This window comes from Coturnix japonica, chromosome 4 (genome assembly GCF_001577835.2).
Source record: "Coturnix japonica isolate 7356 chromosome 4, Coturnix japonica 2.1, whole genome shotgun sequence".
Classification (NCBI taxonomy): domain Eukaryota; kingdom Metazoa; phylum Chordata; class Aves; order Galliformes; family Phasianidae; genus Coturnix; species Coturnix japonica.
This window is the reverse complement of record NC_029519.1, coordinates 32,617,676-32,639,774: the sequence shown is the minus strand read 5'-3', so window position 1 is coordinate 32,639,774 and position 22,099 is coordinate 32,617,676. Positions and strand designations below refer to the sequence as shown.

The following is a 22,099-nucleotide window of genomic DNA, read 5'->3' as shown; positions in this document are numbered from 1 at the left end:
CCCTCTCATTTCCCACAGTGCCTGCCTGGAGTTGGATCACAAACCTGTCTCTAGCCCATCTAGCTCTCTGCAAGCAATAGCAAGAAAGAGATCGTAGGTACAGAGATATGACAAAGGATAATTAAAGTGTTGCTTGTCATAATTCTTTCCCTCCTCCTGCCTGCATTTCAGATTAATCTGGATATGAAAATGCATACCTCTGTTTGGTTGCCATACCTTCCATTTAAAAAGTCTCAAATATAATATTTCACATCACTAGAAAGTTATGCCTCATGTATTCTCAGGAAAAGCCCTGTAGCTATATATTTCTCAGCAAATTGTTCATTATTTAAAACACCAAATTTAAAACTTGGGCCTTTTCAAAGAACCAGATCTTGCTTTGGAAGTGTGATTTTGTGAATACCTGTTCGCCTATTCATTGTCAAACAGGCAAATCTCATTTTGTTGCCGATGGCTTAACATTCATATGAATAATTCATTCATTGCCACAGCTACTAAAACGATGTTAGAAGAATATCTGTTGTATTCTAGCCACCTTTCAATAAAGCTGAACACCTGAAAAAGAGAAGAATAAACTGAGATTGCCAAAATGGATATCCAGCTAAATTTGTACTTGGATAATTGCTCATTCAAGATGCTTCCTATTTGGTAAGAGTTATTATTCTGACCTTTCACTGAGCTCCACTTCTAAATCTCAGAATACTCTTCAGAAATTTGCCAGCAAGTCACTTGAACTTAGAACAAGCTTGTCAAACATGAAGTTCAAACTTGGGTTGCACACGAGGAGCCAGTCCAAAACAAAGGAAAATGATAATCAGACAAAATAAACCTATTCTACAAGTGTAGAAAGGTGCTAATCCAAGTCAAATGTTACAAAACATAGAACTGCGTATACACAGGCAGTATTACAGTTCTCAGAATAAAGCACAAAGAACTGTTTCTTATTCCTGCTTACAGAAAGGTGAGAATTCATTAAGAAATCCTTTACTTTTAACAGAAATCTCAACAAAAACTCAACTGAGGAACTCAGAAAAGAATGGAAGAGGAAGGAAGGATAAAAACACCACTGCTAAGATAAATTCCATGGGTGAAATCCCTCCTCTTCTACTCAGATCAAAAGGAAAACCTACACATTTTATTTCACATTAAATAGAAAAAAAACTTCACTTCAGTCCTTCAGGGCAGTTGTGAACCTGGAAGAAAACTATGCTTTCATCTATTACTAGGGCTTTGATTTACAGTAAATATGTACGTTGCTCCAAATGTAATGCATCCTATTTTTGGTCACAGAAGCCACAACAGATAGAAAGAGCATAATAACACTATTTTATAGAGCAAATTCCTGGCTACCAACAACACTATTTTCCAACAGATTCACCACCATTAGCTGTGCACTTTCACCAGCGATAACAAGAGCATGCATGCTCCATTCAGAAAAATCTGCACCAGCAGAGAGACCCTCTGTTTCTGTTGCCATTGCTGAAATGCACCACCCTCCACCTCACTGAGCTCAAATCCACTGTCTACAAACGTTCAGCAAGCATCAAAGAACGTCAGCAGGTGCTATTTTTTCATCAGGGAGCTATCTGTTGACACACCTTTGCTTCATACACACTTCTATGTCAGACACTTCAGACCAAACTACAAATTGAATGATATAAGATAAACAGACTTAAAAGCAATTTTCCTTTGATAATTGCACTAAAATAAATAGGTATTAATGAAATTCCTGTTGATGTCTTTGGTGACCAGATTTTTCTAAGATCCAATGGAAAACCAAGAAATATAGAGACTACAAGTCTAATTTTCAAAACAACAGCAACAACAACAACAAAAAAAAAAACCACACAACAACTATGGATACATTGCTTGTAGGACTTTGAATTTCCTCACTGTCATGTCATCTCAACAAGGACTTCACTCAATTCCAAATACTATACCAATTTATTAATTCTATTCCAGTAAAAGTAATGTAATTGCTCCACTGCTGTGTGAATAAATATGGGAACCTAGCTAGAATTAGTAACACGTAAAGGCTATATATGTTTATCCCAAAGCAGCATTTATGTGTGAAGTAATGACATGCTACTGATGGGGGTGTCTTAATTCTCAAATCAAAGCAAGATTTACACAATAGCGTATCTTAATGAGTAACCTTACTCACGTATTATAAGAGCAGTAAGAGAAACTGCTGCATAGTGAGCACCCTAAATAATGCTCTGCCATCCACTGGGGTGGCAGTAACTCCTGTGGACATCCAGAGATTGGAGGAGTCTAGAAATAATTGGTACACAGTTAAACTCCTCGCCTCTCATCTTTACTAATAAAACTCAATGAAACTCAGTTTCTAGAAATGTTCACCAATGATTTTGTCTAGACAGCACTTAGCGACCATACAAAACTTCACAGTTTAAAACAACCATTTCTGCTATGAAGCTGGTATGATTTGTCCCCATCTTTCTCCTATACTGCCTTAATTGCACACTCTATGTAATAGATGAGTCAGTTTGAAAAACAATAACTTAGTGGATTTTAACACAGAAGAATTCAGGTTAATAGTGTTTTAAAGCACCACTAATGAAAACTGTCAACAAAACCAAAGCAGAAATGTCATCACATCACATGAGGAGAGGAGCCTGAACTGGTACAGTTCATACACACTGAACTTTGTGCATCTGCCTTTTGTCTTTACTGTTCACTTAAAAGCAGTGCAACAATTCATGTCAGACTGTACTCAGTTTGGCACGGCAATAGTAAGGCTACAAGCAGCTATCCATGAGTTAGGTAACTTTAGCTAACAGAGCATTTGACATTCCTTTATCAGTTCATATTACCTACTTCAGAATGTGCCTGTGGAAGAAAAACAGGTTATAATGAATTTAGTTCATGTGCCGAGTTGAAATTTACTGATATTTTTTTAAATTAATTTTTTAAAAACTTAGTGGAAATTACTCCCTATTGACAAGCAGAAATTAAGTGCTTGTTCACTGACTGTGTTCTTGATAAAAATGGGTAAAATGTTGTACCTAATAAAAACCCTTTCAAATTACCCTCTTATAAGAAGACAAGGCAAAAAATATATATTCCTTGCAGTGCAAAACAATGAAGACCTCTGCTTACCAACACGGTCACTACTCGCAGAACCACTCCTCGCATGTTATTCTCCAACTTCCTGTCTGTTAGGGACCCATTCAGACCAGTGATGGGATTCCAGCAGCCGAGCTGAAATAGAAAGCAGAGGTTGTTTTTGTTTTGCCCATGAAACTGCTCATTCCTCTTAGGCACCTTCAAGCAGGAGCATAGGAAATGCACAGAGTACCTTCTAGAATCAATGGGACGGAAATTCAGATAAAGGTTTCTGCATGGATTTATCTCTAAATTGCAAATGAAGCAATTAGGGATATCAGTTAGTGCCTTTAAATACCAGAATGTAATGGATGACAGCACCCAGTATTTGGAGGAATATGTATTGCTTTTGAAGAACTCAGGGACGGCTTCTGTATTAATAGAAAATATCTGAAATGTCGTAAGGCCGTAAAAATACTTCCATCTGACTTCTGCTGATACACTAATTGGAGAAATAACAGCAACAATAATTTCAATGCTCTGTCTGCTCCAGCCCATCATTCCTAGTGGAACTCTAACAAAAGCAATTAACTAGATTTTACTAAAACTTACTCATTGGCGATGACACGGCAATGATTTTTAGCCAGGATAAAGATTCTATTTAAAGATGACTAAGAAAAAGACATGTAGGCACACCCGAGTGCTGAGAAAGGATTGCAACAGGTAGTGGAGAAGAAGGAATGCAGCTATGAGATGTTTTGCCCTGGTGCTATCATATTTGTTGGTTTTCTATGGACAGAAGCTCTCACTCAGGGATATCTCTAATGTCATTTTAATCCGAATTTAGCAGATAATGAACTGCAATTTATTTTCTCTGAAATCACGACTTTACTACATTCTTACATGAAGGTAGATGATTATTTTAGGTACAGAGAAATTAAACAACTGGCCACTCATCCACTGGTCACATGTACAAGCTTTACTGGTTTCATTTTTAAAACTCAACACTAAAAATCATCTGACCTCTAAAAATAACTACATTAAATTAAAAAAAAACAACAGAAGAACAACAGACTTCAGCCACCTTTGCTTCTGCAGTACCTCCTCCACAACATTCCTAGTTATTAACAATAGAACAGAGGGATTGCTGACGCTCCAGATCCTCATCCCTCCTCTGCTAAAGGTATTCAACAGATTGACACAAAAATCCTAACTGTTACCAGTAATCGTAAACAATGAATGTATGTTATACATACACACAATATACTACGTGGCATAAACCACTGCCATAATAACTATAAAGTAAAGCCTTTGACAGCCACCTTTTTTTTTCTTTTTGTATTAGAAATTTTGAAAACAACTTTAAGTTCAGAATAAAAGTACATTGAATTATTTCAGAGATTGTCATTCTTGGTCACATCAAGAGATTAATTAGAACTTGGTTCTAATTAGCATATTCCCAATGTGTTGAACGTCTAATTACCATGGATACTGTACTGTTTTTGCCAGATTTAAAACTATGAAGTTTCTGAAGAGCCTTTATATCCTTTTGAGGTTTAAGTCCAATTTTAATTATATACATTGATGGGTGCATATTTATATAGGGAAGTTTTAATCCTGGAACTTTCTACTTTTTTAAGTTAAAAAATACAATGTAACTGATTTAAGCAGAACACTGAGAAGACACATTTAATTTTCAATTATTGTTCATTTAATTTCCAGTGCACTTGTTCCTTTATGTGGCAGTCATGATGGAGACAAATGTGCAGTACCTTGCCAGCAAAGTTTAAATTGATTTTGAGTGGGAGCTTCTTACTGTTATTAGGCAAAAATGAATCAACATTTATTGATGACAAGTAAAGCATGTCATTGCAGCTAAAGCAAATGTAAACTTCTGCTGAAACAGCAAGCATGGGGGGCTGGGGGAGGGGGGAAAGCTGTCATGAGGCTTCCTCTACAGCTCTACCTTCTCTGTTTGCTATTTCTGCAAAATTTCTGGTACTACTTTAGTGTCCTCCTTTTTATTGTCTCTGACAGTTGAAATGAGAGACTAGATTCAGTACTAACAGAATCTCACACTAATTCAGGTTGATCTGTGTAGAAGAACACAGACAACTATTGAGCACAATACCTGTCTTCCTTGTATGACATAAATTTAGCTATTTATACTGCTTTGTACTTCAGATGAAATTTCTACTATTTTATTAACAGCGTTTACTCCACTACATTCTGAAATAAAATGATGAAGACGGAAAGGTTGTTGATGTGCCACTAAGTTTGTTTTCCAGTTTCCAATCTCATCCCACTTCCCAGCTTGTTATCCCTGCTACCATCATCATTAGTGAGGATTGGCTCTGCTTTTATCACTGTCAGAGACAAAACTTTGACCTCCTTTAACAGAGGTGCATCATTATTAAAAATTTTTGCAACTATGAACTACGTATATGGAAGGCCCACAATTATTAATCAATATTAATTAGAATAGCCAAAATCTATATTATATATAGTTCCAATTTCCAAGCACAGATTTATACAGAGCACTAAAATCTATGACTCTGATACAGAGCTCACAGGCAGATTTTCTTTCCAGCTTCCATGTTCAAAAATAAAATTCATATCTTCCATAAGAAATCTCTCACAAGCATCTTTGAGCTATCACCTTTTTCAGCAGCGTGGTGCACAGCTTTAAACTTTGTCAATTAATTGAGAAAAATTCAGTGGACTGGTGTGATCACAGTTAAGAACTGACACACATAACAGCTGAAATGAGTGCATGGGTTCAAATGCACTACTTGTACACACCGACGGTCATTGCTTGAGATCAGACAGAATTTTGTTAAGCTAACGTAGAAAATATAGATGAACCAGTTAATCCAGCACCACAGTGCAATCACCTCTGAACTCAGACTGCATGTATGCAGCAACACTGCAATAGAGTACAAAATACTCCAGAGAAGCTACAAAGGAAATACAAAAGATAAAACATCATTACACACGCAATCGGAATAGATTAGGATGCCAAGACTAGTATCACTCCTTTATCCTTGATTTTTCCTTAAAATCAAAAAAACCAAAAAGCTCACAAGACACTAGCTTCACTACAAGAAGTCTGAGAAAACATTTGCAGTGGCAGTGGTCACCACATAGCTGCTGCATTAGAGGCTCACATCAGAGGTGGTAGCCTGAGCAAACACCATCCTCCTTGCCTGAAATATCATATGTCCTTCAGAAATGCCCTTCTCAGTTTTCACCTAAGACCAACCTGCTCTAGGAAGAGATATTTTCTGAGTTAAGACTCCAGTAGAAGAAATAATTGCTAAGAATACCCAGCTCCATTCCAAAATACAGTAAATTCAAGCAAATAGAAGAGATACCATGCACCTCTTGTGAGACAACATTCAGCTGGGAGATTCTAAATCCCAGGTGTTATGGGAAGACTCAAAAACAGGATAAACAACAGAAAAATCACAAATAAACTTTTTTTTTTTTTTTTTTTTTTTTTTTTTCCCATTGTGTGATGGGTGGATTCAGCATTTACAAAGCTTTCTAGGACACCACTTTACGCAAAATTCATGTAAGAGAATATGAAAATAGTTTTGCACATAATATGCCTGATGACTCTTGTAATGCTGTACCATGATGGAAAGCACAGCAATAATAGCAGAATGGCACAATCCTAGGCTGCAGCAAATGAGGACAAGCCCAAATGTAGCAGCCATGGCTACAGAAACAAAAGAAGAAAAACTACTCACTCTTGGAAGGTCTTAGTTAGGAGGGATCTCCAGCAAGAGGCTGCTGCCTCCACTGCCACCCCTTAAATGAGGCCAGGGAAGGAGGCACACCCCTTTCAGTCACTCAGGTACATTGCAGGCACCTTAGCTCCCCTGGGTTGGCCCTGCCTTCCTATCAGGTGCTCAATCACTGATTCAGGTTGTAACTTAGCATTTCCAGTACAACTCTTGTCTCAGTTGGGATTTAATATATACAAGCAACTGTGAAATCAGAGTCCAATTCACAGAAGAAAAGCTGTAAAATACATGTTTTGTTTGTTGTTTAGATGCTGTTAGCAACAAAAAGCTGAGGGAGATCTCTTTTACCTGTGCAAAGTCCTGCTAGCTTAGCTCCCCAGCAAGCATCCAATGTCTGGTCAATCACATCTGAAAAATGTCTGATGGTCACGGGCTAACCAATGTTCTGGTAATCCTGGGACTGACAAAAAAACAAGGACCGGTTTTGCTCTCCACAACCATTTCCTAATAAACCTGGTTAGCTGGAAGGCTGTGTTTAACTTCACTAGAGCTTAGGTAATAGTCAGTAAATAATAAATTGTTAGAATCAATAGAAAATACTGTGTTTAACAAATTGTATAATGTATAGCAGCACTTGTAATAACTAAATTGTGTGTAAGGAAGCTATACAATTACCTTTTACTACATGTTTTATTACTTTGTCTTTGACTAGAAGGAATGACTCGCCCCTAGACTCACTGTACTGTTTTCAAGATATGTTAGGAGCATGTGAGCACACAAGTTCAGTTTTAAATTCAGAGCCTCAAGGAACATAACTGCAGTGCTCAAAGTGTTCAGTTTGTTTTATTAACCTATCATAGACAAGTGCAAATGACCTAAGTATGGATTTCTTTCCTCAAAGCCAAAGCACACAATCAAATAACACAGTTAATAAAATGCTTCACTTCAGCCTGACCAAAATTCCTCAGCATTTTGAGTTAAAGAAGCTAATGGAAATCTACCTGCTGGTAATGTGCTGTTTGTTTTCCTTCCAGCTTTTGACTTAGTATTTTCTCAAGGCTTCATGCACCCAGACTGGTGCCAGAATTTATAACCAGATGTTTTACAGCACTGACAAGTACGGGGAGAAATAGCATAGACTACATAACTGCTGTCACACTGTACATTCAACTCATGAAGCACAGCTTAGTGCTTAGACCAAGTTTTCAGAGGAACTCTAATGGTCTGATTTTTGGAAAGCATAGTAAATCACCACACCTCAAAGGTAATGAACCATTTCCTTGAGCTAGTGGTGTCATTGAAAGCTCCCTCCCTTTTTTACACCCTTCATCTCTAGCTTATTTTCCCTATTACTGCTTTTCCCTTCATTTGAAACTTGGTGGTTTTAATCCATCAGTTCCCACTAGTAATTGTCTTCTCTTTTATTTTTGGAAAACACCTTTTTTCCTTCTCAGGTCCTCTGTGTGAATCCAGTACTCTCCCAGCAGCTCCCTAACTTGCAATTATCTTGCTCTTTCCTGTATTGCAATTACTCCCACAGTTTCTCTGTATACTTCCAGCACACTTTCTTTCTTCTTTGCTTTTCTTTCTCTGGATCTTCTCCTATGTTTTCTATGACCTTTTTGGACTGGTAGAAGGACCTAAGTTTTCTCTTGGGTTGATAAAGGAATCTAAGCTTTTTCTTTCTTTCACTTGATCCTGCTTTGACTTATCTTTCAATCACTTTGTGCCCCTTCTTTCTCTTTAGCCCTTGAATCTCCTCTCCCAGGAAACTTCCCCTCACCTCCTGCTCCTCCACTTGTGTTTTGAGGGACACAGGACTTAACTAAATACATTCAAATATGGCTGTGCATCTCTTGTCTTTACCTTTCAAATTTTTATCACACCCTTCCCTGAAATACTTATTTCACTTTTTCCTCAAAGACCCAAACAAGGATATTAAGGGATCAGATGGCGATCTCTTTCCCACTACTTCTATATTTCAATGAAAGTCAAACACTCAAAAGAGACTCTTCTTTGACCTAGATATCATCCCTTTGCTGTTTGGTGGATCGACCATGAATTGCCCAGTAAAAGCTCTCTTGGAAATCCCAGTGGTGCCTGGGGATTGTTTATCCGGTGATATAAAGTAACTTAAAATGGCATTACCACAATCTCCCTCCTCCAAATAAATAGAAAGCATTAATCTGCCCCCAGCATATGTCTTCCTGCTGCCAGAGTAAAATTCATTAATATAGCTGTCATAATACACAGAAAGTTCGCTCACTGATGTCCGGATTAATCCAGGGAAATTGAAAATGCCACATAAGTTCAGCTTTGTGGGCAGTTTAAATACACTCAGTTTGATTTTTAATTGCAAATTATAAATTCTTTCTCATTAAGAATTTTAGAAGTTTATATAGAGGTCATTTATCTAAATCATGCAAGTTCTAAATAAAACAAATAAGTAAATAGATTTATAATTGTACTTTGTGCATTCAATGCTGGTGCATCCCTACATCATTATGAAATCAAAGAGGAAAATACTCAGTACATTAGACCATGACATATAGGACTTTGTTATTGTTTAAAAACATTTGATCAAACCTGATCAGCAGCAAACAATGAGAAATACTATTATTCACTGAACTGCGTGAATCTCTCTCTCTACTATAAACAGCAAGATGTGCAATGCACATTTCAGCTTCTCATCAATTTCCTGATAGTATATGAACATTCAATGGACTCTCAGCTTTTACTTCAGCTCACTAGGATGCTTTTTAGGGATCTGCTGCAGGACTCAAAAATTCTGGGGGCAGTGCTCTGTGAATGAATCAAAATTGCATAGCATAGGACAAACCCAACACTATCTTACTTAGAGAGAAGTGGGTTTATGGAGCAGGATTGTGAATAAGCCTGGTCCAATAAATCACAGAAGGGAATCCTTCAGAGCAGAGCAAATTGACCAGATCTGAACACCTTTCTTTCATAACAGAATGCTGCTGACACTGAGTGACTTGGATATCTATCTCCACTCTGCATTGCAGTCAGCTTGGTGAGCAGGCATGCTGAGAATCACCTAGGATTTTTTTCTCTGACAATGAAATACTCCTTTTGAATGTAACTACAGAATTAGCGGTCTGGGAGTCAGTTCTGAATAGTGCATCAGTTTTCATTGCTCTCCCAGCAAAAAGAAAGACTCCATCCCAGGAGCTAAATAACCCTAGCAGTACAGACCTGTGTACTAGAGAAATCCATGCTTGTATTAAAGAAGGCTGACAAGAAGAGACACATTTAAGTATGCACAGAGCCCAGTGAGGTTACAGAACATCCAGACTGTTCTCAGTGGTACCCCCTTTAGCCCTGTTTTTGAAATATAAAGAAGGTTATGATACCATTGCTTGCATGATGAACTATACTTTTGATTATCTTTTTATATGAAACAAAATGTTATTAGTTATATATATATATATATTTTTTTTTTTTCAGGTATAACACATGGAAATCTTCCCTTTCCTTTGGAAAACGACTTATTTATTTTTTTTTAACAGATTTTAAATGATGCAATACTTCATCACTACTTATTCACAAACAGACATATTGTATATCCAGCTAATCAATGCTCCCTGTGTAGTACTCCTGTAATGGATTCCATGATACACGAAATGCTGTATCTTGCATGCTTGGTAAAGCATGGCAAATATTCCTAGAATGCACATACCATGCAAATATATGTTCTGAAAACCTTGAAGAGAGAACCACCTCATTTTAAACCTCTGCTTATCATGTTTGACATTCTATGAAGTTCTTCAGAAGGAGATATAGAAAAAGACAGACAAAAACAAAAAAAAATTATCCAAGACAACGATGTACTGGTATGAAAATACTTCTTGCAGCTGCCAAATATGAAGCCTCAGAAAGGCTGAAATTATACTACTTCTGTTCTAAATAGTACATGCAGCTCACTTTCTTCTCAGACACGTTCACTTTTCATTACCAGTGTGAAAGACAAAGGATTAAGTACAGAGGTAGTGTGAGAACATGCACCACTGTCTGCTACAGATGATATACCTATCAAAGCATATTTGTACCTGTCTAGAAGCTGTTCAGACTTACGCCTCTTTAAAGAAGTTTGCACTCTGTGCAGGATGGAAAAAATTGTCAGCTCCTCCTTAATTGTAGTACAAAGAAAGATGTGATCTCCTATTGCTTCATCTCCTACTCATATATGCCAGCGCAGTATGACTCCTAGGGACACGAACAATAAAACTCCTGCTCACGAAGCATCAATGTTGACCAAAAAATAACATAAACACTCTCTCACACACACAGCTGATGGAGAACAAGAAATTCTTGGAGAAAATGAATTCATGGAGAACACGAAACATCAGCCAGCTTAACTCATTTCTACTTTCACACACGTGTATAAAAACACTCCTGAAGATGTCTAAAGAACGAAGATCTTTGCTGAAAAAGAGAAACCAAAATAAGATGCTATTGGAAAATGGCCTTTGAGTTCCTCACTATAGAGAACTAACATGGCAGTGCAACAATCATAGCACAAGATGGTAAACTGCTTTCCATTGATTCTCCAGGTTTCTGTGATGCTTAAATGAGAAATGCACAGATTAAAACAATCTTTGCTTACACACAAATCACTACTCCATTCTTAAAATCCAGGATTAATTTTTCCTGTTGGCAGAAAAAATAAAGAGGCTTACTAAGTTGGATATGTCACTGGCTTACTAGCCTGATGCTGGCTAGTAAATCAAAGAACATTTGATCACTGCTGTGTTAGAAGACAGTATTCCAATATAACACATGCTCATAGGATGTGTGGCTTATGTCATCAATTAAAAGTACATTATAGACAAGGTATTACAAGTGAAGTATTTGATCATATTTTTAAAAAAACTTGGTGGTAAAGAAGCTTGTGGAGTGGAATTTTTCCCCCACTCTCAATCCAAAACAACTGTCTTAGTAATCAGAGCTGATGCTGAAGGACCAAAAAGCTTTGGCTCAGCAGTGACCAAGCAGAATACCCATACTGAGCAACAGCCTGGACCATGTAAATGCACTGGGTGAATAAAGCCTACAGCTAATAGGCAGTCTCCTCTCTATTCTTTAAAGGAAGTATCATCTTCTTCTTCTAAAGGGTGTTTTCACTCCACAAAATGGAAGTCTAGGTGTGAATTTGAGGAGATGGTCGTGGCCAACACATGAGTTGTGAAAGCATTTTTTTTCCCATAAAACACAACTGCAGTGAAAACAGATGTGTAATAGACATCAAGCAGGTGCCAGGATATCTGAGCATAGGCAGACCTCCAGTGTTAGGGTTTTGGCACTGTCTCATACAAGGGGTCTGTTTTGCCACAGGGTCCAGATAATCCTTTCCCATATCTTCTCTTCCAAATGATGTTAGCTCCAATTGCACAGGCCTTTTTAGCATCAATAAACTATTACTGAAATTATTTATGTACTTATTTCTTTGCTAAAGCCCCTGACAGAACTATTACACTGATAACCAAACATTAAACTGATAAGAATCGAAAGCAATTTCCTCTATAACTAACAGCACTAACCTTCATCACAGAAAATACATTCTGTTTCTTTTCTTTCACATACCGCAGCACACACCTGCTTATACAGGTCTCCAAGTAAGACCTGTGCTCCTATGGCCTTCTAGAGCAATAGACAGTGTTTAAGAATACTTTAACTCTCTGCACAGTCCAACTGTTTGTCAGATCACAGCCTAGTTTTACCAAGTATGTTAAACTCCTTTCGAAGAGAAAAGAGAAATTAGTTGAAAGGAGAAACTACTGGAAAAGTGACTTAAAAGTAATATTCTTTCTTCAAATGCTATATATATATGCCAAGGAACAGGATACCAGTGGTCTGTTTTTCAACATCCTGTGGGTGCCGTTACATTACCCTCCATTTCCCATTACCTTCAGGCTGAAGAGAAAATAAGAAATCAAAAGAGCCTACCATTTGGTATGATGTCTACCCATAGTGTAAAGCAGAGATAAAGGCAAATTATTAGCCTATCAGTTTAGTTCTGATTAAAACCCTTCAGACACTTGCACTGTCTACACTGAAGGTAGATCTATATTATTCACTTTACCTGCATTTCACTCCTAATATGCAATCATATTTTGCTATTGTGAACCTGAGTATAAGGCACTTGAGGCTAGATTCTTGGTTCAGGTAACTCAGAATGTTTTAATGAAAATAATCCCCATTAGTCTAGCTGAGGATCCTACCCTATCTCTACACCTGTGAATACAACCATATTTTTTCCTAGAATAGGCCCTGAATATGTCTCCATTTTTAGTACAACATCTGGGGTTTATGCTCAGCTTCCTTTCATTGCATAAAAACACTCATTCAAATGAGAATTTGTACCGCTAGAGGAAAAGTAAAATGCTTCTACGGAAGATGCAATAAAACTAAGTGAATAATTCATCTATTTTTCATATACAAATTTATTCACAGCATAATATCCTCTAATAGCTGCTGTTATGGAGATTACAGGCAGTTTCTCCAGAGCATTCAATAATCAGAAAATTTCACTGATTTATTTGTCAGGACACATCGCACTCACAGAACATTTTGGTCTCATGACTGGACTATTGGGTTTCTAGCATGAACATCTACAATTATCAATTCAATATTTCACTTTAAGAATCCAAGAATATACAATCCACATAATTTCTAAAGAAAGTGTTAGTAGTAAGTCAGAATAAACATTGCATAGCATGTGATAGTCCCATTTAAAGTAGATGTCATTGTGAGTTTGTAACATATTTGAAGTTCTTGAACAACCGAAATTGAGTACGTCCTCAGGAAAAGCAGTGGTAAGTCCAAACCCCTTGCATCCAAACATACACAAACCAGTCTTTCTTGTTTTTAAAATGATAATAAAACTACCAAAGCAATAAAAATATAGATTTGAAATGTTGAGGAAGGTTATCCTTCCATCTACTCTTCACCGGTGAGGCTGCATCTGGAGTACTGGGTCCAGTTCTGAGCTCACCTGATCACCAAAGACAAGGAACTTTGAGAGAGAGTCTAGTGAAGAGATGCAAAGGTGAAGAGCGCCCTGGTGCATCTCCTGTGTGAAAAGCTGAGACTGAAACTATTTAGCCTGGAGAAGACTGAGGAGAGATCTTATCAATGCTTATAAATATGTAAAGGGTGGGTACCAAGAGCATAGGGCCAGACTCTTTCCAATGATGCCCAGCAACAGGACAAGGAACAACGAGCAGAAACTGAAACATGGAAACATCATTTGAACTTGAGAAACCTGGGGGTGATAAAGCACCAAAACAAGTTGTCCAGAGATGCTGTGAAGTCTCCTTTTCTGGAGATATACAAAACCTTCCTGGACACTTTTCTGTATAACCTGCTCTAGGGAACCTGCTTTATTGAGGGTTTGGGAGCTGACTAGGTGATCTCCAGTGTTCCCTTCCAACCCCTACAGTTCTGTGATTCTGAGTGAAGTCATAGCACTACAAACAATGTGTTAAAATATCTTACTAATGTCCTCCTCTCACAGCTAATGGGATTCACAATTATCTCTCTTTAGTAGCCAAGTAGCTCAATATTATTTCCCAGATACTTATTACATGCTATTTCTCTGATGGTTAAAGCCACTTCACACTGTCTATTCCCACTTTGAATCCATTGGCATCTTCTATTCCCACCTCCAGATAGCCACCACTGATAGAGGCACATCTCTTTAGAACAAATTCTCTCATCAAGAAAATCTTTTTCTGTGCTAATTATAGTTACACTCAGACTAACTATATTGAACAGATATCTCTAACACATACACATTATCATCTGTCATGAGAGCTTCTTCTGTTTCCCTGCTCATATAGAAGTGTAGCTGTACTGGTATAATTCTATAAACAAGCTAGGCTTGTAGAGAGAAGTAATAACCTTTCTTAGAAGAAGAGATATAGTCTGGGAAGAGAACAAGCTTTGGGCTCAAAAAACTAATGAAAGTCCTTTGAGACGAAAAGCTTTCTTGTTTTTCCTCCTACTGTATTATTTGGTCTCATAAAAGAAATAACCTTTTTCCTCTAGGCCTGACTGTCCTTTGTTATAATAGATTACTTATGATGGAGATGGGTCAAAAAGGAATTGTAAAACAAAATAAACTTAACCAAAAAGCCAAGAAAACAGGGAAGGTGAAAGCATGGCTTGGATAAATATCAGCTCCTTACACAGAATAGACTGACAGACACCAGAAGATGATTTCTTCAAGCTCAGCACCACGACAGCATTGCTTTCCAAGGCTCCTGACCTCTAGACCAGAACGCAGTGATCAGTACTTTTGGAGAGAGCACACTAGAACTGATAATTAGTACACTGACAGTTAACAACAGAAAGCAACAGAAATCAAATGGCACTCAGCTGAAGTTATATTCATTTAGGAGATTTAAGGATACGAAGGGATGTGGACTACTGGAAGTAGGGCTCCCCATATACTGGGAAGGCTATGGAAAACACAACATTTGTTGCTCAATGGGCAGTTCTTTGCCTGAATCTTTACTAGCAAAGTCTTCTTCCAGGCATTCCAGCTCCTGCAACCAGCAGCAGAGTCTGGGGAAATGAAGTGCTTTCCATGACACAGGAAAATCAATGAGGGGCTGCTTAAACAAGTAAAAGAGTACACAGGAATGCATGTGATTTATCTAGATGTCATTGCAAAGCTGTGTTCTCTGATCTTGAAAGATCACGATGACTGGAAGAAGGTAAATAGCACATCCATCCTCAAAAAAGCCTAAGAGGACTCAGAAAAGCAGACTGGTAGACCTAGCCTCTGTTCCTTTGGGGGACCATGAAACAAATGATGAGAAGCATTTCAGAAGACTTGATGGATAGGATGGTGCTGAAGAAAAGCTGGCAGATTTGCTGGCCAAAACACACTTCATCTTCCTGATTGCTTTCTGAAGTGAGAAAGCCTGGATCAGTGGATGAGGAGGTGGCGGTTTGCTTGACTTTAGCCAGGCTTTTCTCACTGTCTGTAGCCAGGGCTGCATTAGGGAGAGTATAGCTAGTAAAAGGCCAGATTTATTCACCCTAGAGAGGAGATGAAGGAGAATCTTAACTGTTAACTGTAGCTGCAAATGGACAAAAATTACAGAGAAGATGGAACCAGACTGTTTGGCGATGGTGATGACCAATGAGATAATGAAAAGCAAGAGTCATAAGCTACAGCAAAAGCACTTCTCTGTGTTTAGAGTGGCCAAATACTGGGGACAGGAAAGAAAAGAGTATTTATCTATAAGAAATTGCTTTTGTGTCACAGCGAACTACTACATTCCTGAGAAAGGAAAATCTTTGCAGATTTCATTATGCAAAAGTCAGCGTGGCTAATGAAACCAAGAATCATGGGAATACAGGAAGAACATGATACAGGTTTCCAGTCAGTCAACATTGAGATGTCAGGCATAATCTAAATGAGAAGTGGAGGTTGACCCTTTCTCTCATAAGGTTGTACTGCCTGAGCATCAGGGCAAAATATCCAGTCCAGTGGATTATCTGTGTGCTTCTTTCCCTTGAAGTGGGAAAGTAAGCTTCACCAAACATCTTAGCAATTCTCTTTTTCTATAAGACTATGATCCTTCAAATCCCATTTTACCAATTAATCCAGGCTGGTTTACAGTGGACAACTCTTCTTTTAGTCATCTACCAGTTTTACAATGACAGCTGTATCTTGAAGATAGTTGACAAAAATATTAGAAAGGAAAACAAGCCATTTTGCCTAAAGGTTAATAAAACTGCACCTCATAACTAATAGCAGCTAGAATACAGAATCATACCATAAATTGACGTATTAGCAGATAGGTAGAATAGAAGGAGACTTAATCAGTAGTTATTAAGGTCATCCTTTTTTTTTTCCATTTGTTTGGTACTAGCAATTTGAACTACAACTGCTGAAGCTTTCTATGCCAGATGTCTGTTCAGAATATAATAAACTCTTGTTGTAACTCCTACATACGTCACATTTGAATTGTGAAAGTTGGAATTCAAATGAATTGGACTATTTCGGATTTCCTAGTAGTACTGCATGTTAGAAATGCTACAAATATATTTTTAAAGTGATAATACATTAATTAACATTTCAGCACACCTTTCTCAATTAAGATCCTATCCTATTACTGTTCCACTTGCTTAACAACTTCTGTCTAGAAATGTTCTCAGATTTAAATTAATTAATTATTTACTTTAGACTTTTAGATATGGCAACAATTTTCTAACTCTTTTCAAAAGGACAGCTCTAGAAAAGAATATTCTGAAACAACAACAACAAAAACATAAGGTGCCACTACCTACTTCAATCACTGTATGGAACAAGAAGCTCAATCCAGCAGAGAAACAAATAGTTTGTAAATAGCTTGTATATGCTAGCTGAAACATTTTCTAGACAGACAGACAATTCCATTTTCTATTTTCATATTATAACTGTTTTACCACTCGTGATAAATCACGTTAGTAAAATCTGCAATATATGGAACTTAAACATCCTGCTATTCTTCTCTTTTTTGACAGAATAGGACAGAACTCTTAAATTCATAGCTCAGAAGAGCTGAATTAGAATTTCAGGTTTTAACAGGCTTCTTGGACATCGTTTTCAATCAATACTGCAATAAGTACTTCTGTAAGTAGATGTTATTAGCATCGAAAATCTGAAAATTTCCATAAAATTCACGAAGCTCTTTCTGGCAGATTAGATAAGGGCTTGCTATTAATCAGTCCAAAAAAACTGTTTTTTTTTTTTTTGATGAAACAATTCCTTGAAAATCAGGTAAGGCTGTTTTTCTTTGAAACAAAAAGTTGTTTTTTTTTTTTCCTTGCTTGATAAAGCATAGAGTTCTCATACAAACTACCTGAGAAAATATGTTTCTCTCAGTGATATACAATTTCTCCCATCTCAAATTTTTCCACTTTGAAATCAACCCTAGGTAATTAACATAATCTCAATTAACACCTTAAAAACAACACCACACCTTTCCTTAAATGTAGAAAAACAAAAGATAAAGCAACTTCTTAAACTAAACAATAGCTTAAATAATAAATTTATTTTAAAATAATATCCCAAACAGCTAAACCTTTCACCCACATCCTCAGTCGCAGAAACTCAAGAAACTGGATGAGAGTATAGTGACTGCAGTCATCTTTGGATCAGACCTCTCAAGCATGAATGCTCAGCCCATTTTTAACTCTTAAGGAATCTAGTTGAAAGAAATCACTGTGAATAAATTATCTCATTGAATGAACTGTCATGCTTTCTGATAATTTACTTGTATCATCTAGGTACAGGACTCAGCAAAACCAGAATATGGCAGATCCTCAGATCATCACATGAGGGTTCAACCTTTAGAATTCAATGCACGAAACACTCTACCAGACCACACATAGGAAAGGAATCTGTGGTACATCTTCAGCACATTTATTTAGCACAGAATATTTATATTCCTAGAAGGAAAGGTGAGCAATGATGGATGACTTCAAGACTGTCACACAGACCACCAGCCCTGGGCTGTGTCATGGGACTAGTAATCAGAAGTTCTGGCATTTCATACAGGCTACAAAACTGTGTGCAATCAAGTTAATACCTGCAAATATTACTTTTGGAGACATGTACTTCTTTTTAATCTCAGCAAGTTAGTCCTGGCATTAAGACAAAGGACATAAGTAAAACCATAGAACTTATGAAATGAAATCATAAGTAAAAAAGAATGAAATTTCATAAGAAACAACTGGAATACAGTAGGAAGACAAAGAATGGGAACAGCTTGAGTACAGAGAAGCTCTCTCCTGAACACTTTTTTTCTTAAAGCTTTTATAAAACCTTGAATTATTACAACAAAAGACCTGCAATTCTAAAATCTAGGGTTTAATATCAGGTTTCTCAGATTTCCTTTCAGTCTTATGCCAAGCAGATGCATTTGCTGTACTTTACTTTCTGTGCAACAGTGCAAAACCATGACAGAAAAAATATAATACAAGAAACAGAAGAAGACAGAAAATATACTGAATGTCATTAGATATCAAAACTCATTGTAGCTGCAGGAATCTGCATAGTCTGAATTCATCTGCAAGCGTATCAAATGCAATGATAAAAATACATAAAACCCTTATGGCTTGGAGACATGTTGCACAATGTGTAAATCGGCTAGTTCTCACATACCTGTTCCTAAAGCTTACTGCTGACATATCAGCTACCTTCTTAAGATTTATAGCTAACAGATTTAAGTTTATATGGTTTACAGTTTATTCTTGCTCAATTCCAAACTAGGCATACAAATCTGAAATTGATAGTAGACTGAGGATTTTTTCTGTAGTGAAGCTACCATCACATCTTTAATGAAGTACTGAGATGAATATGAACCTCTTCTGTAGCACAGAAAAGTCTTCTCTTGCTCTGTCTATAGTTCCCTATGGGATCCCTGTTAGAGAAATCTGCAGCGATGAAGAGCTTCCTGCAGTCCCAAATCAGGCACAAAAAAACTCAAGGCAGGACACAAAAGACAGACAAGGTCCTGGCCAAGCAGTTCTGGATCTAATTAGCCCAATGAAAGCTCAGTAACTTTTCATAAATCTTCATTATCCCCTTTGATCATAGTTTGCCTTTTTATGACCCATCCTTAACTTTAAAGAGTATGTTATCATCAGTGTCACATTAAAGAATCACCACTCCCTTTCCACTTCACACTCGTTTTGAAACCACAGGAATATAACGAACCTCTTAAAATATATATAGTCAAAGGTAAAATGTTGACAGCTGTGATGAGACGAATGAATTTCTCTTTATTGTGCTTTCTAAGCCTACTTATCTATGGGGAATACAAGTCCTTCATTTCTTCCTTGATGCAGTTTTCACATAAGAAGAGCTATTCAATTGCCCATCATCAGTGCTGGTGAGAAGTTTAGCAAAATGTAGACTACGTATATAAATAAACACATATATAAAGTTATAATAACTATTCTTTTTTTCTTCTTTTGCTGTCTTAGTAAATAGTTTTTATCTCAGCCAATGAGTTATACTTCTCCTTTTTTTTTTTTTTTTTTCTTTTTCTTTTTTTTTCCTGTTCCTGTTTCCCACTATGAGTAGGAAAGGGAAAGCAAAAGGCTATGTGGCTGTGTGATGTCTAGATGCTTTCCAGATTAAACCACAATGGTAATGACAAGATTGAAACAAACAAAGGAAAAAAGGAAAGAAAAAAAAATAAAGAAAAAACGAAAAGAAAATAAACTGTCCTATTACTTAAAATATTCTCTTAGTGCTGTACAACACACTGGAGTCTCACTGCCAAAGATCTCCCCTACCCCTCCTTTTCCCCAAACTAAACAGCCCCAGCTCTCTCAGCCTCTCCTCATATAGTTGATTTTTCAAGCCCCTCATAAGACTTGTTGCCCTTCTCTGGACCTGCTCTAGTACCTCCATGTCTTTTTTGTACTGAGGTGCCCAAAAATGAACACAGTACTCAAGGTGAGGCCTCACCAATGCTGAGTAGAGGGGCAATAATACATAATGCAGTGACACAGGTATTTGATTAAACAATTGCAGGCCTTAGTTTCAAATGGAACAATTCAAGATTAGTATCCAGAGCTCTCTTTTGAACCAGAATGTTCTTCCTTTTTAGAAGTTTGTGACAACAAATTTGGTCCTGATCTGACCCCCTAAATTGTTTGAGCACTCCTGTGATTCCTGTATACCTCGATAGCAGTGAGATTGACCTTGCTAACTTCCAGTAGTAATCATCTCCTGTGTAGCTGATTTAAGTCTCCATTTGCATAACTCCTACTAACATGCACTGCATATAGTGCTAACAAATATCCTAAAATATCATGATATTTTGGTTTTAACCAAAATTGTATAGTTTATAACGCTCTGACATGAAGTTGGTGCTATTGAAAAGATGAGTCAAATGCCAGATTACTTGTAAGAGAGACTGCAAGTTGGCAGATAACACAGATGGAATTCTATTAGCACTAGGTGTGAGATGGACTGCAGAGCTAATGCAAGAGGAGAGTTCTCTGCTTTGAAAACTCCATTCCGACCGCTGTTAATGAGAAAAGCGCATTTCATTTTTTTTGTACCATATCAAGAATCTGATATCACCAACATAGTCAAGTGAAGTGCTTCCTACTCTGAATACTGATTTATCAAATACAGAAAAACTTATCTGTAACATGAGATTAGTTTAGGCATTATAATAAATAATGCAGCAATATATTTAAGGGATAAATCAACCAGAAACTGTAAAAGAAATATTGCAGAAACCAAACTTAAATACGATGTAGATAAGTTCAACTTAAACATTCCTGTGTTACACAAGTTAATATCTCTTCTATCTGTACTTTCAAATCCATTTCATAAATTGCTATGGAGACCAAAAAAGATTTCTGAAAGTTTCCAGAGAGCTCAGACTTTGGCAAAAACTCTGATACCTTTCTGTGCAAGATTACGATCCATTATCTTATATGATGTCCCAGATGATATGCATTCGAAGAAATAATGAGCCAGTATTAAATATTTCATTTACATAATAAATTAGCTGGGAGAATTCTATGTGATCAAAGATTATTAATCTTATCAGGTTGATCAATTTTAATGTGAAATGACTTCAATCTTAAGGAATTTTGGGCAGCACTTTTAACAGAGTGATGTTGATTCAACGCTGCTCTTCAAATAACAATAACACCATACCCTAAAAATAATCATACTGGTGGAAAAAAATTCAGAGATCAATATGCATAAGATTGAAAAAAAACATTATCCAGCATAAAATGAGCAGACACACAAGAATTCTGATATCACAAGTAACAAATTAATGAAACCCAATTAAAGCAGAACACGACTTCACTTGCCTGCAAGGACAGTTTGCTTATGTTTTGATACAAGCACGCTAAGTCATTCAAACAAGATCTCAAGCTTCATCTTAACTATTTTTAAGGCACAGCTGATGCGTGTGATTAGAGTTGAGAGTCTTACTTCAAACATTGACATAAAAAGCCACTGAGATTCATTGCTTTTATTTCCCTTCCTGGAGCTTCTAGAAGTGCTGGAGAAGAGTATTATTAGCATAGATTTTTCTGAGCTACTCCTCAATTTCTCATGATTAGAGGTAATTGGTAATAGTACTTTTTATTTTATGTAAATTATTACCTTTCCTATTTGTTATGAGGTATCATTACTGTGATTATTGCTGTTGTGTTTAAATACCTAATCAGTACTAACATTACCATCATAATGGTGACTGGGAGAAGAACTAAAAGCTGCCATT

At 36.9% G+C, this 22,099-nt stretch overlaps 1 protein-coding gene across 7 annotated transcripts in view; it reads right to left on the bottom strand.

Annotated features, from left to right (window-relative positions):
- GRID2 (glutamate ionotropic receptor delta type subunit 2) overlaps positions 1-22,099 on the bottom strand; it is a 637,614-nt gene that overhangs the window by 124,386 nt on the left and 491,129 nt on the right. For all 7 annotated transcript variants that reach the window (XR_001554883.2, XM_015861346.2, XM_032444177.1 and 4 more), the window contains one exon: positions 3,121-3,222. Coding sequence is in view for 6 of the 7 variants with exons in the window: in XM_015861346.2 (XP_015716832.1) it covers positions 3,121-3,222 (102 nt within the window). In the remaining variant the exon portion in view is untranslated. The remainder of the gene's footprint in view (positions 1-3,120; positions 3,223-22,099) is intronic.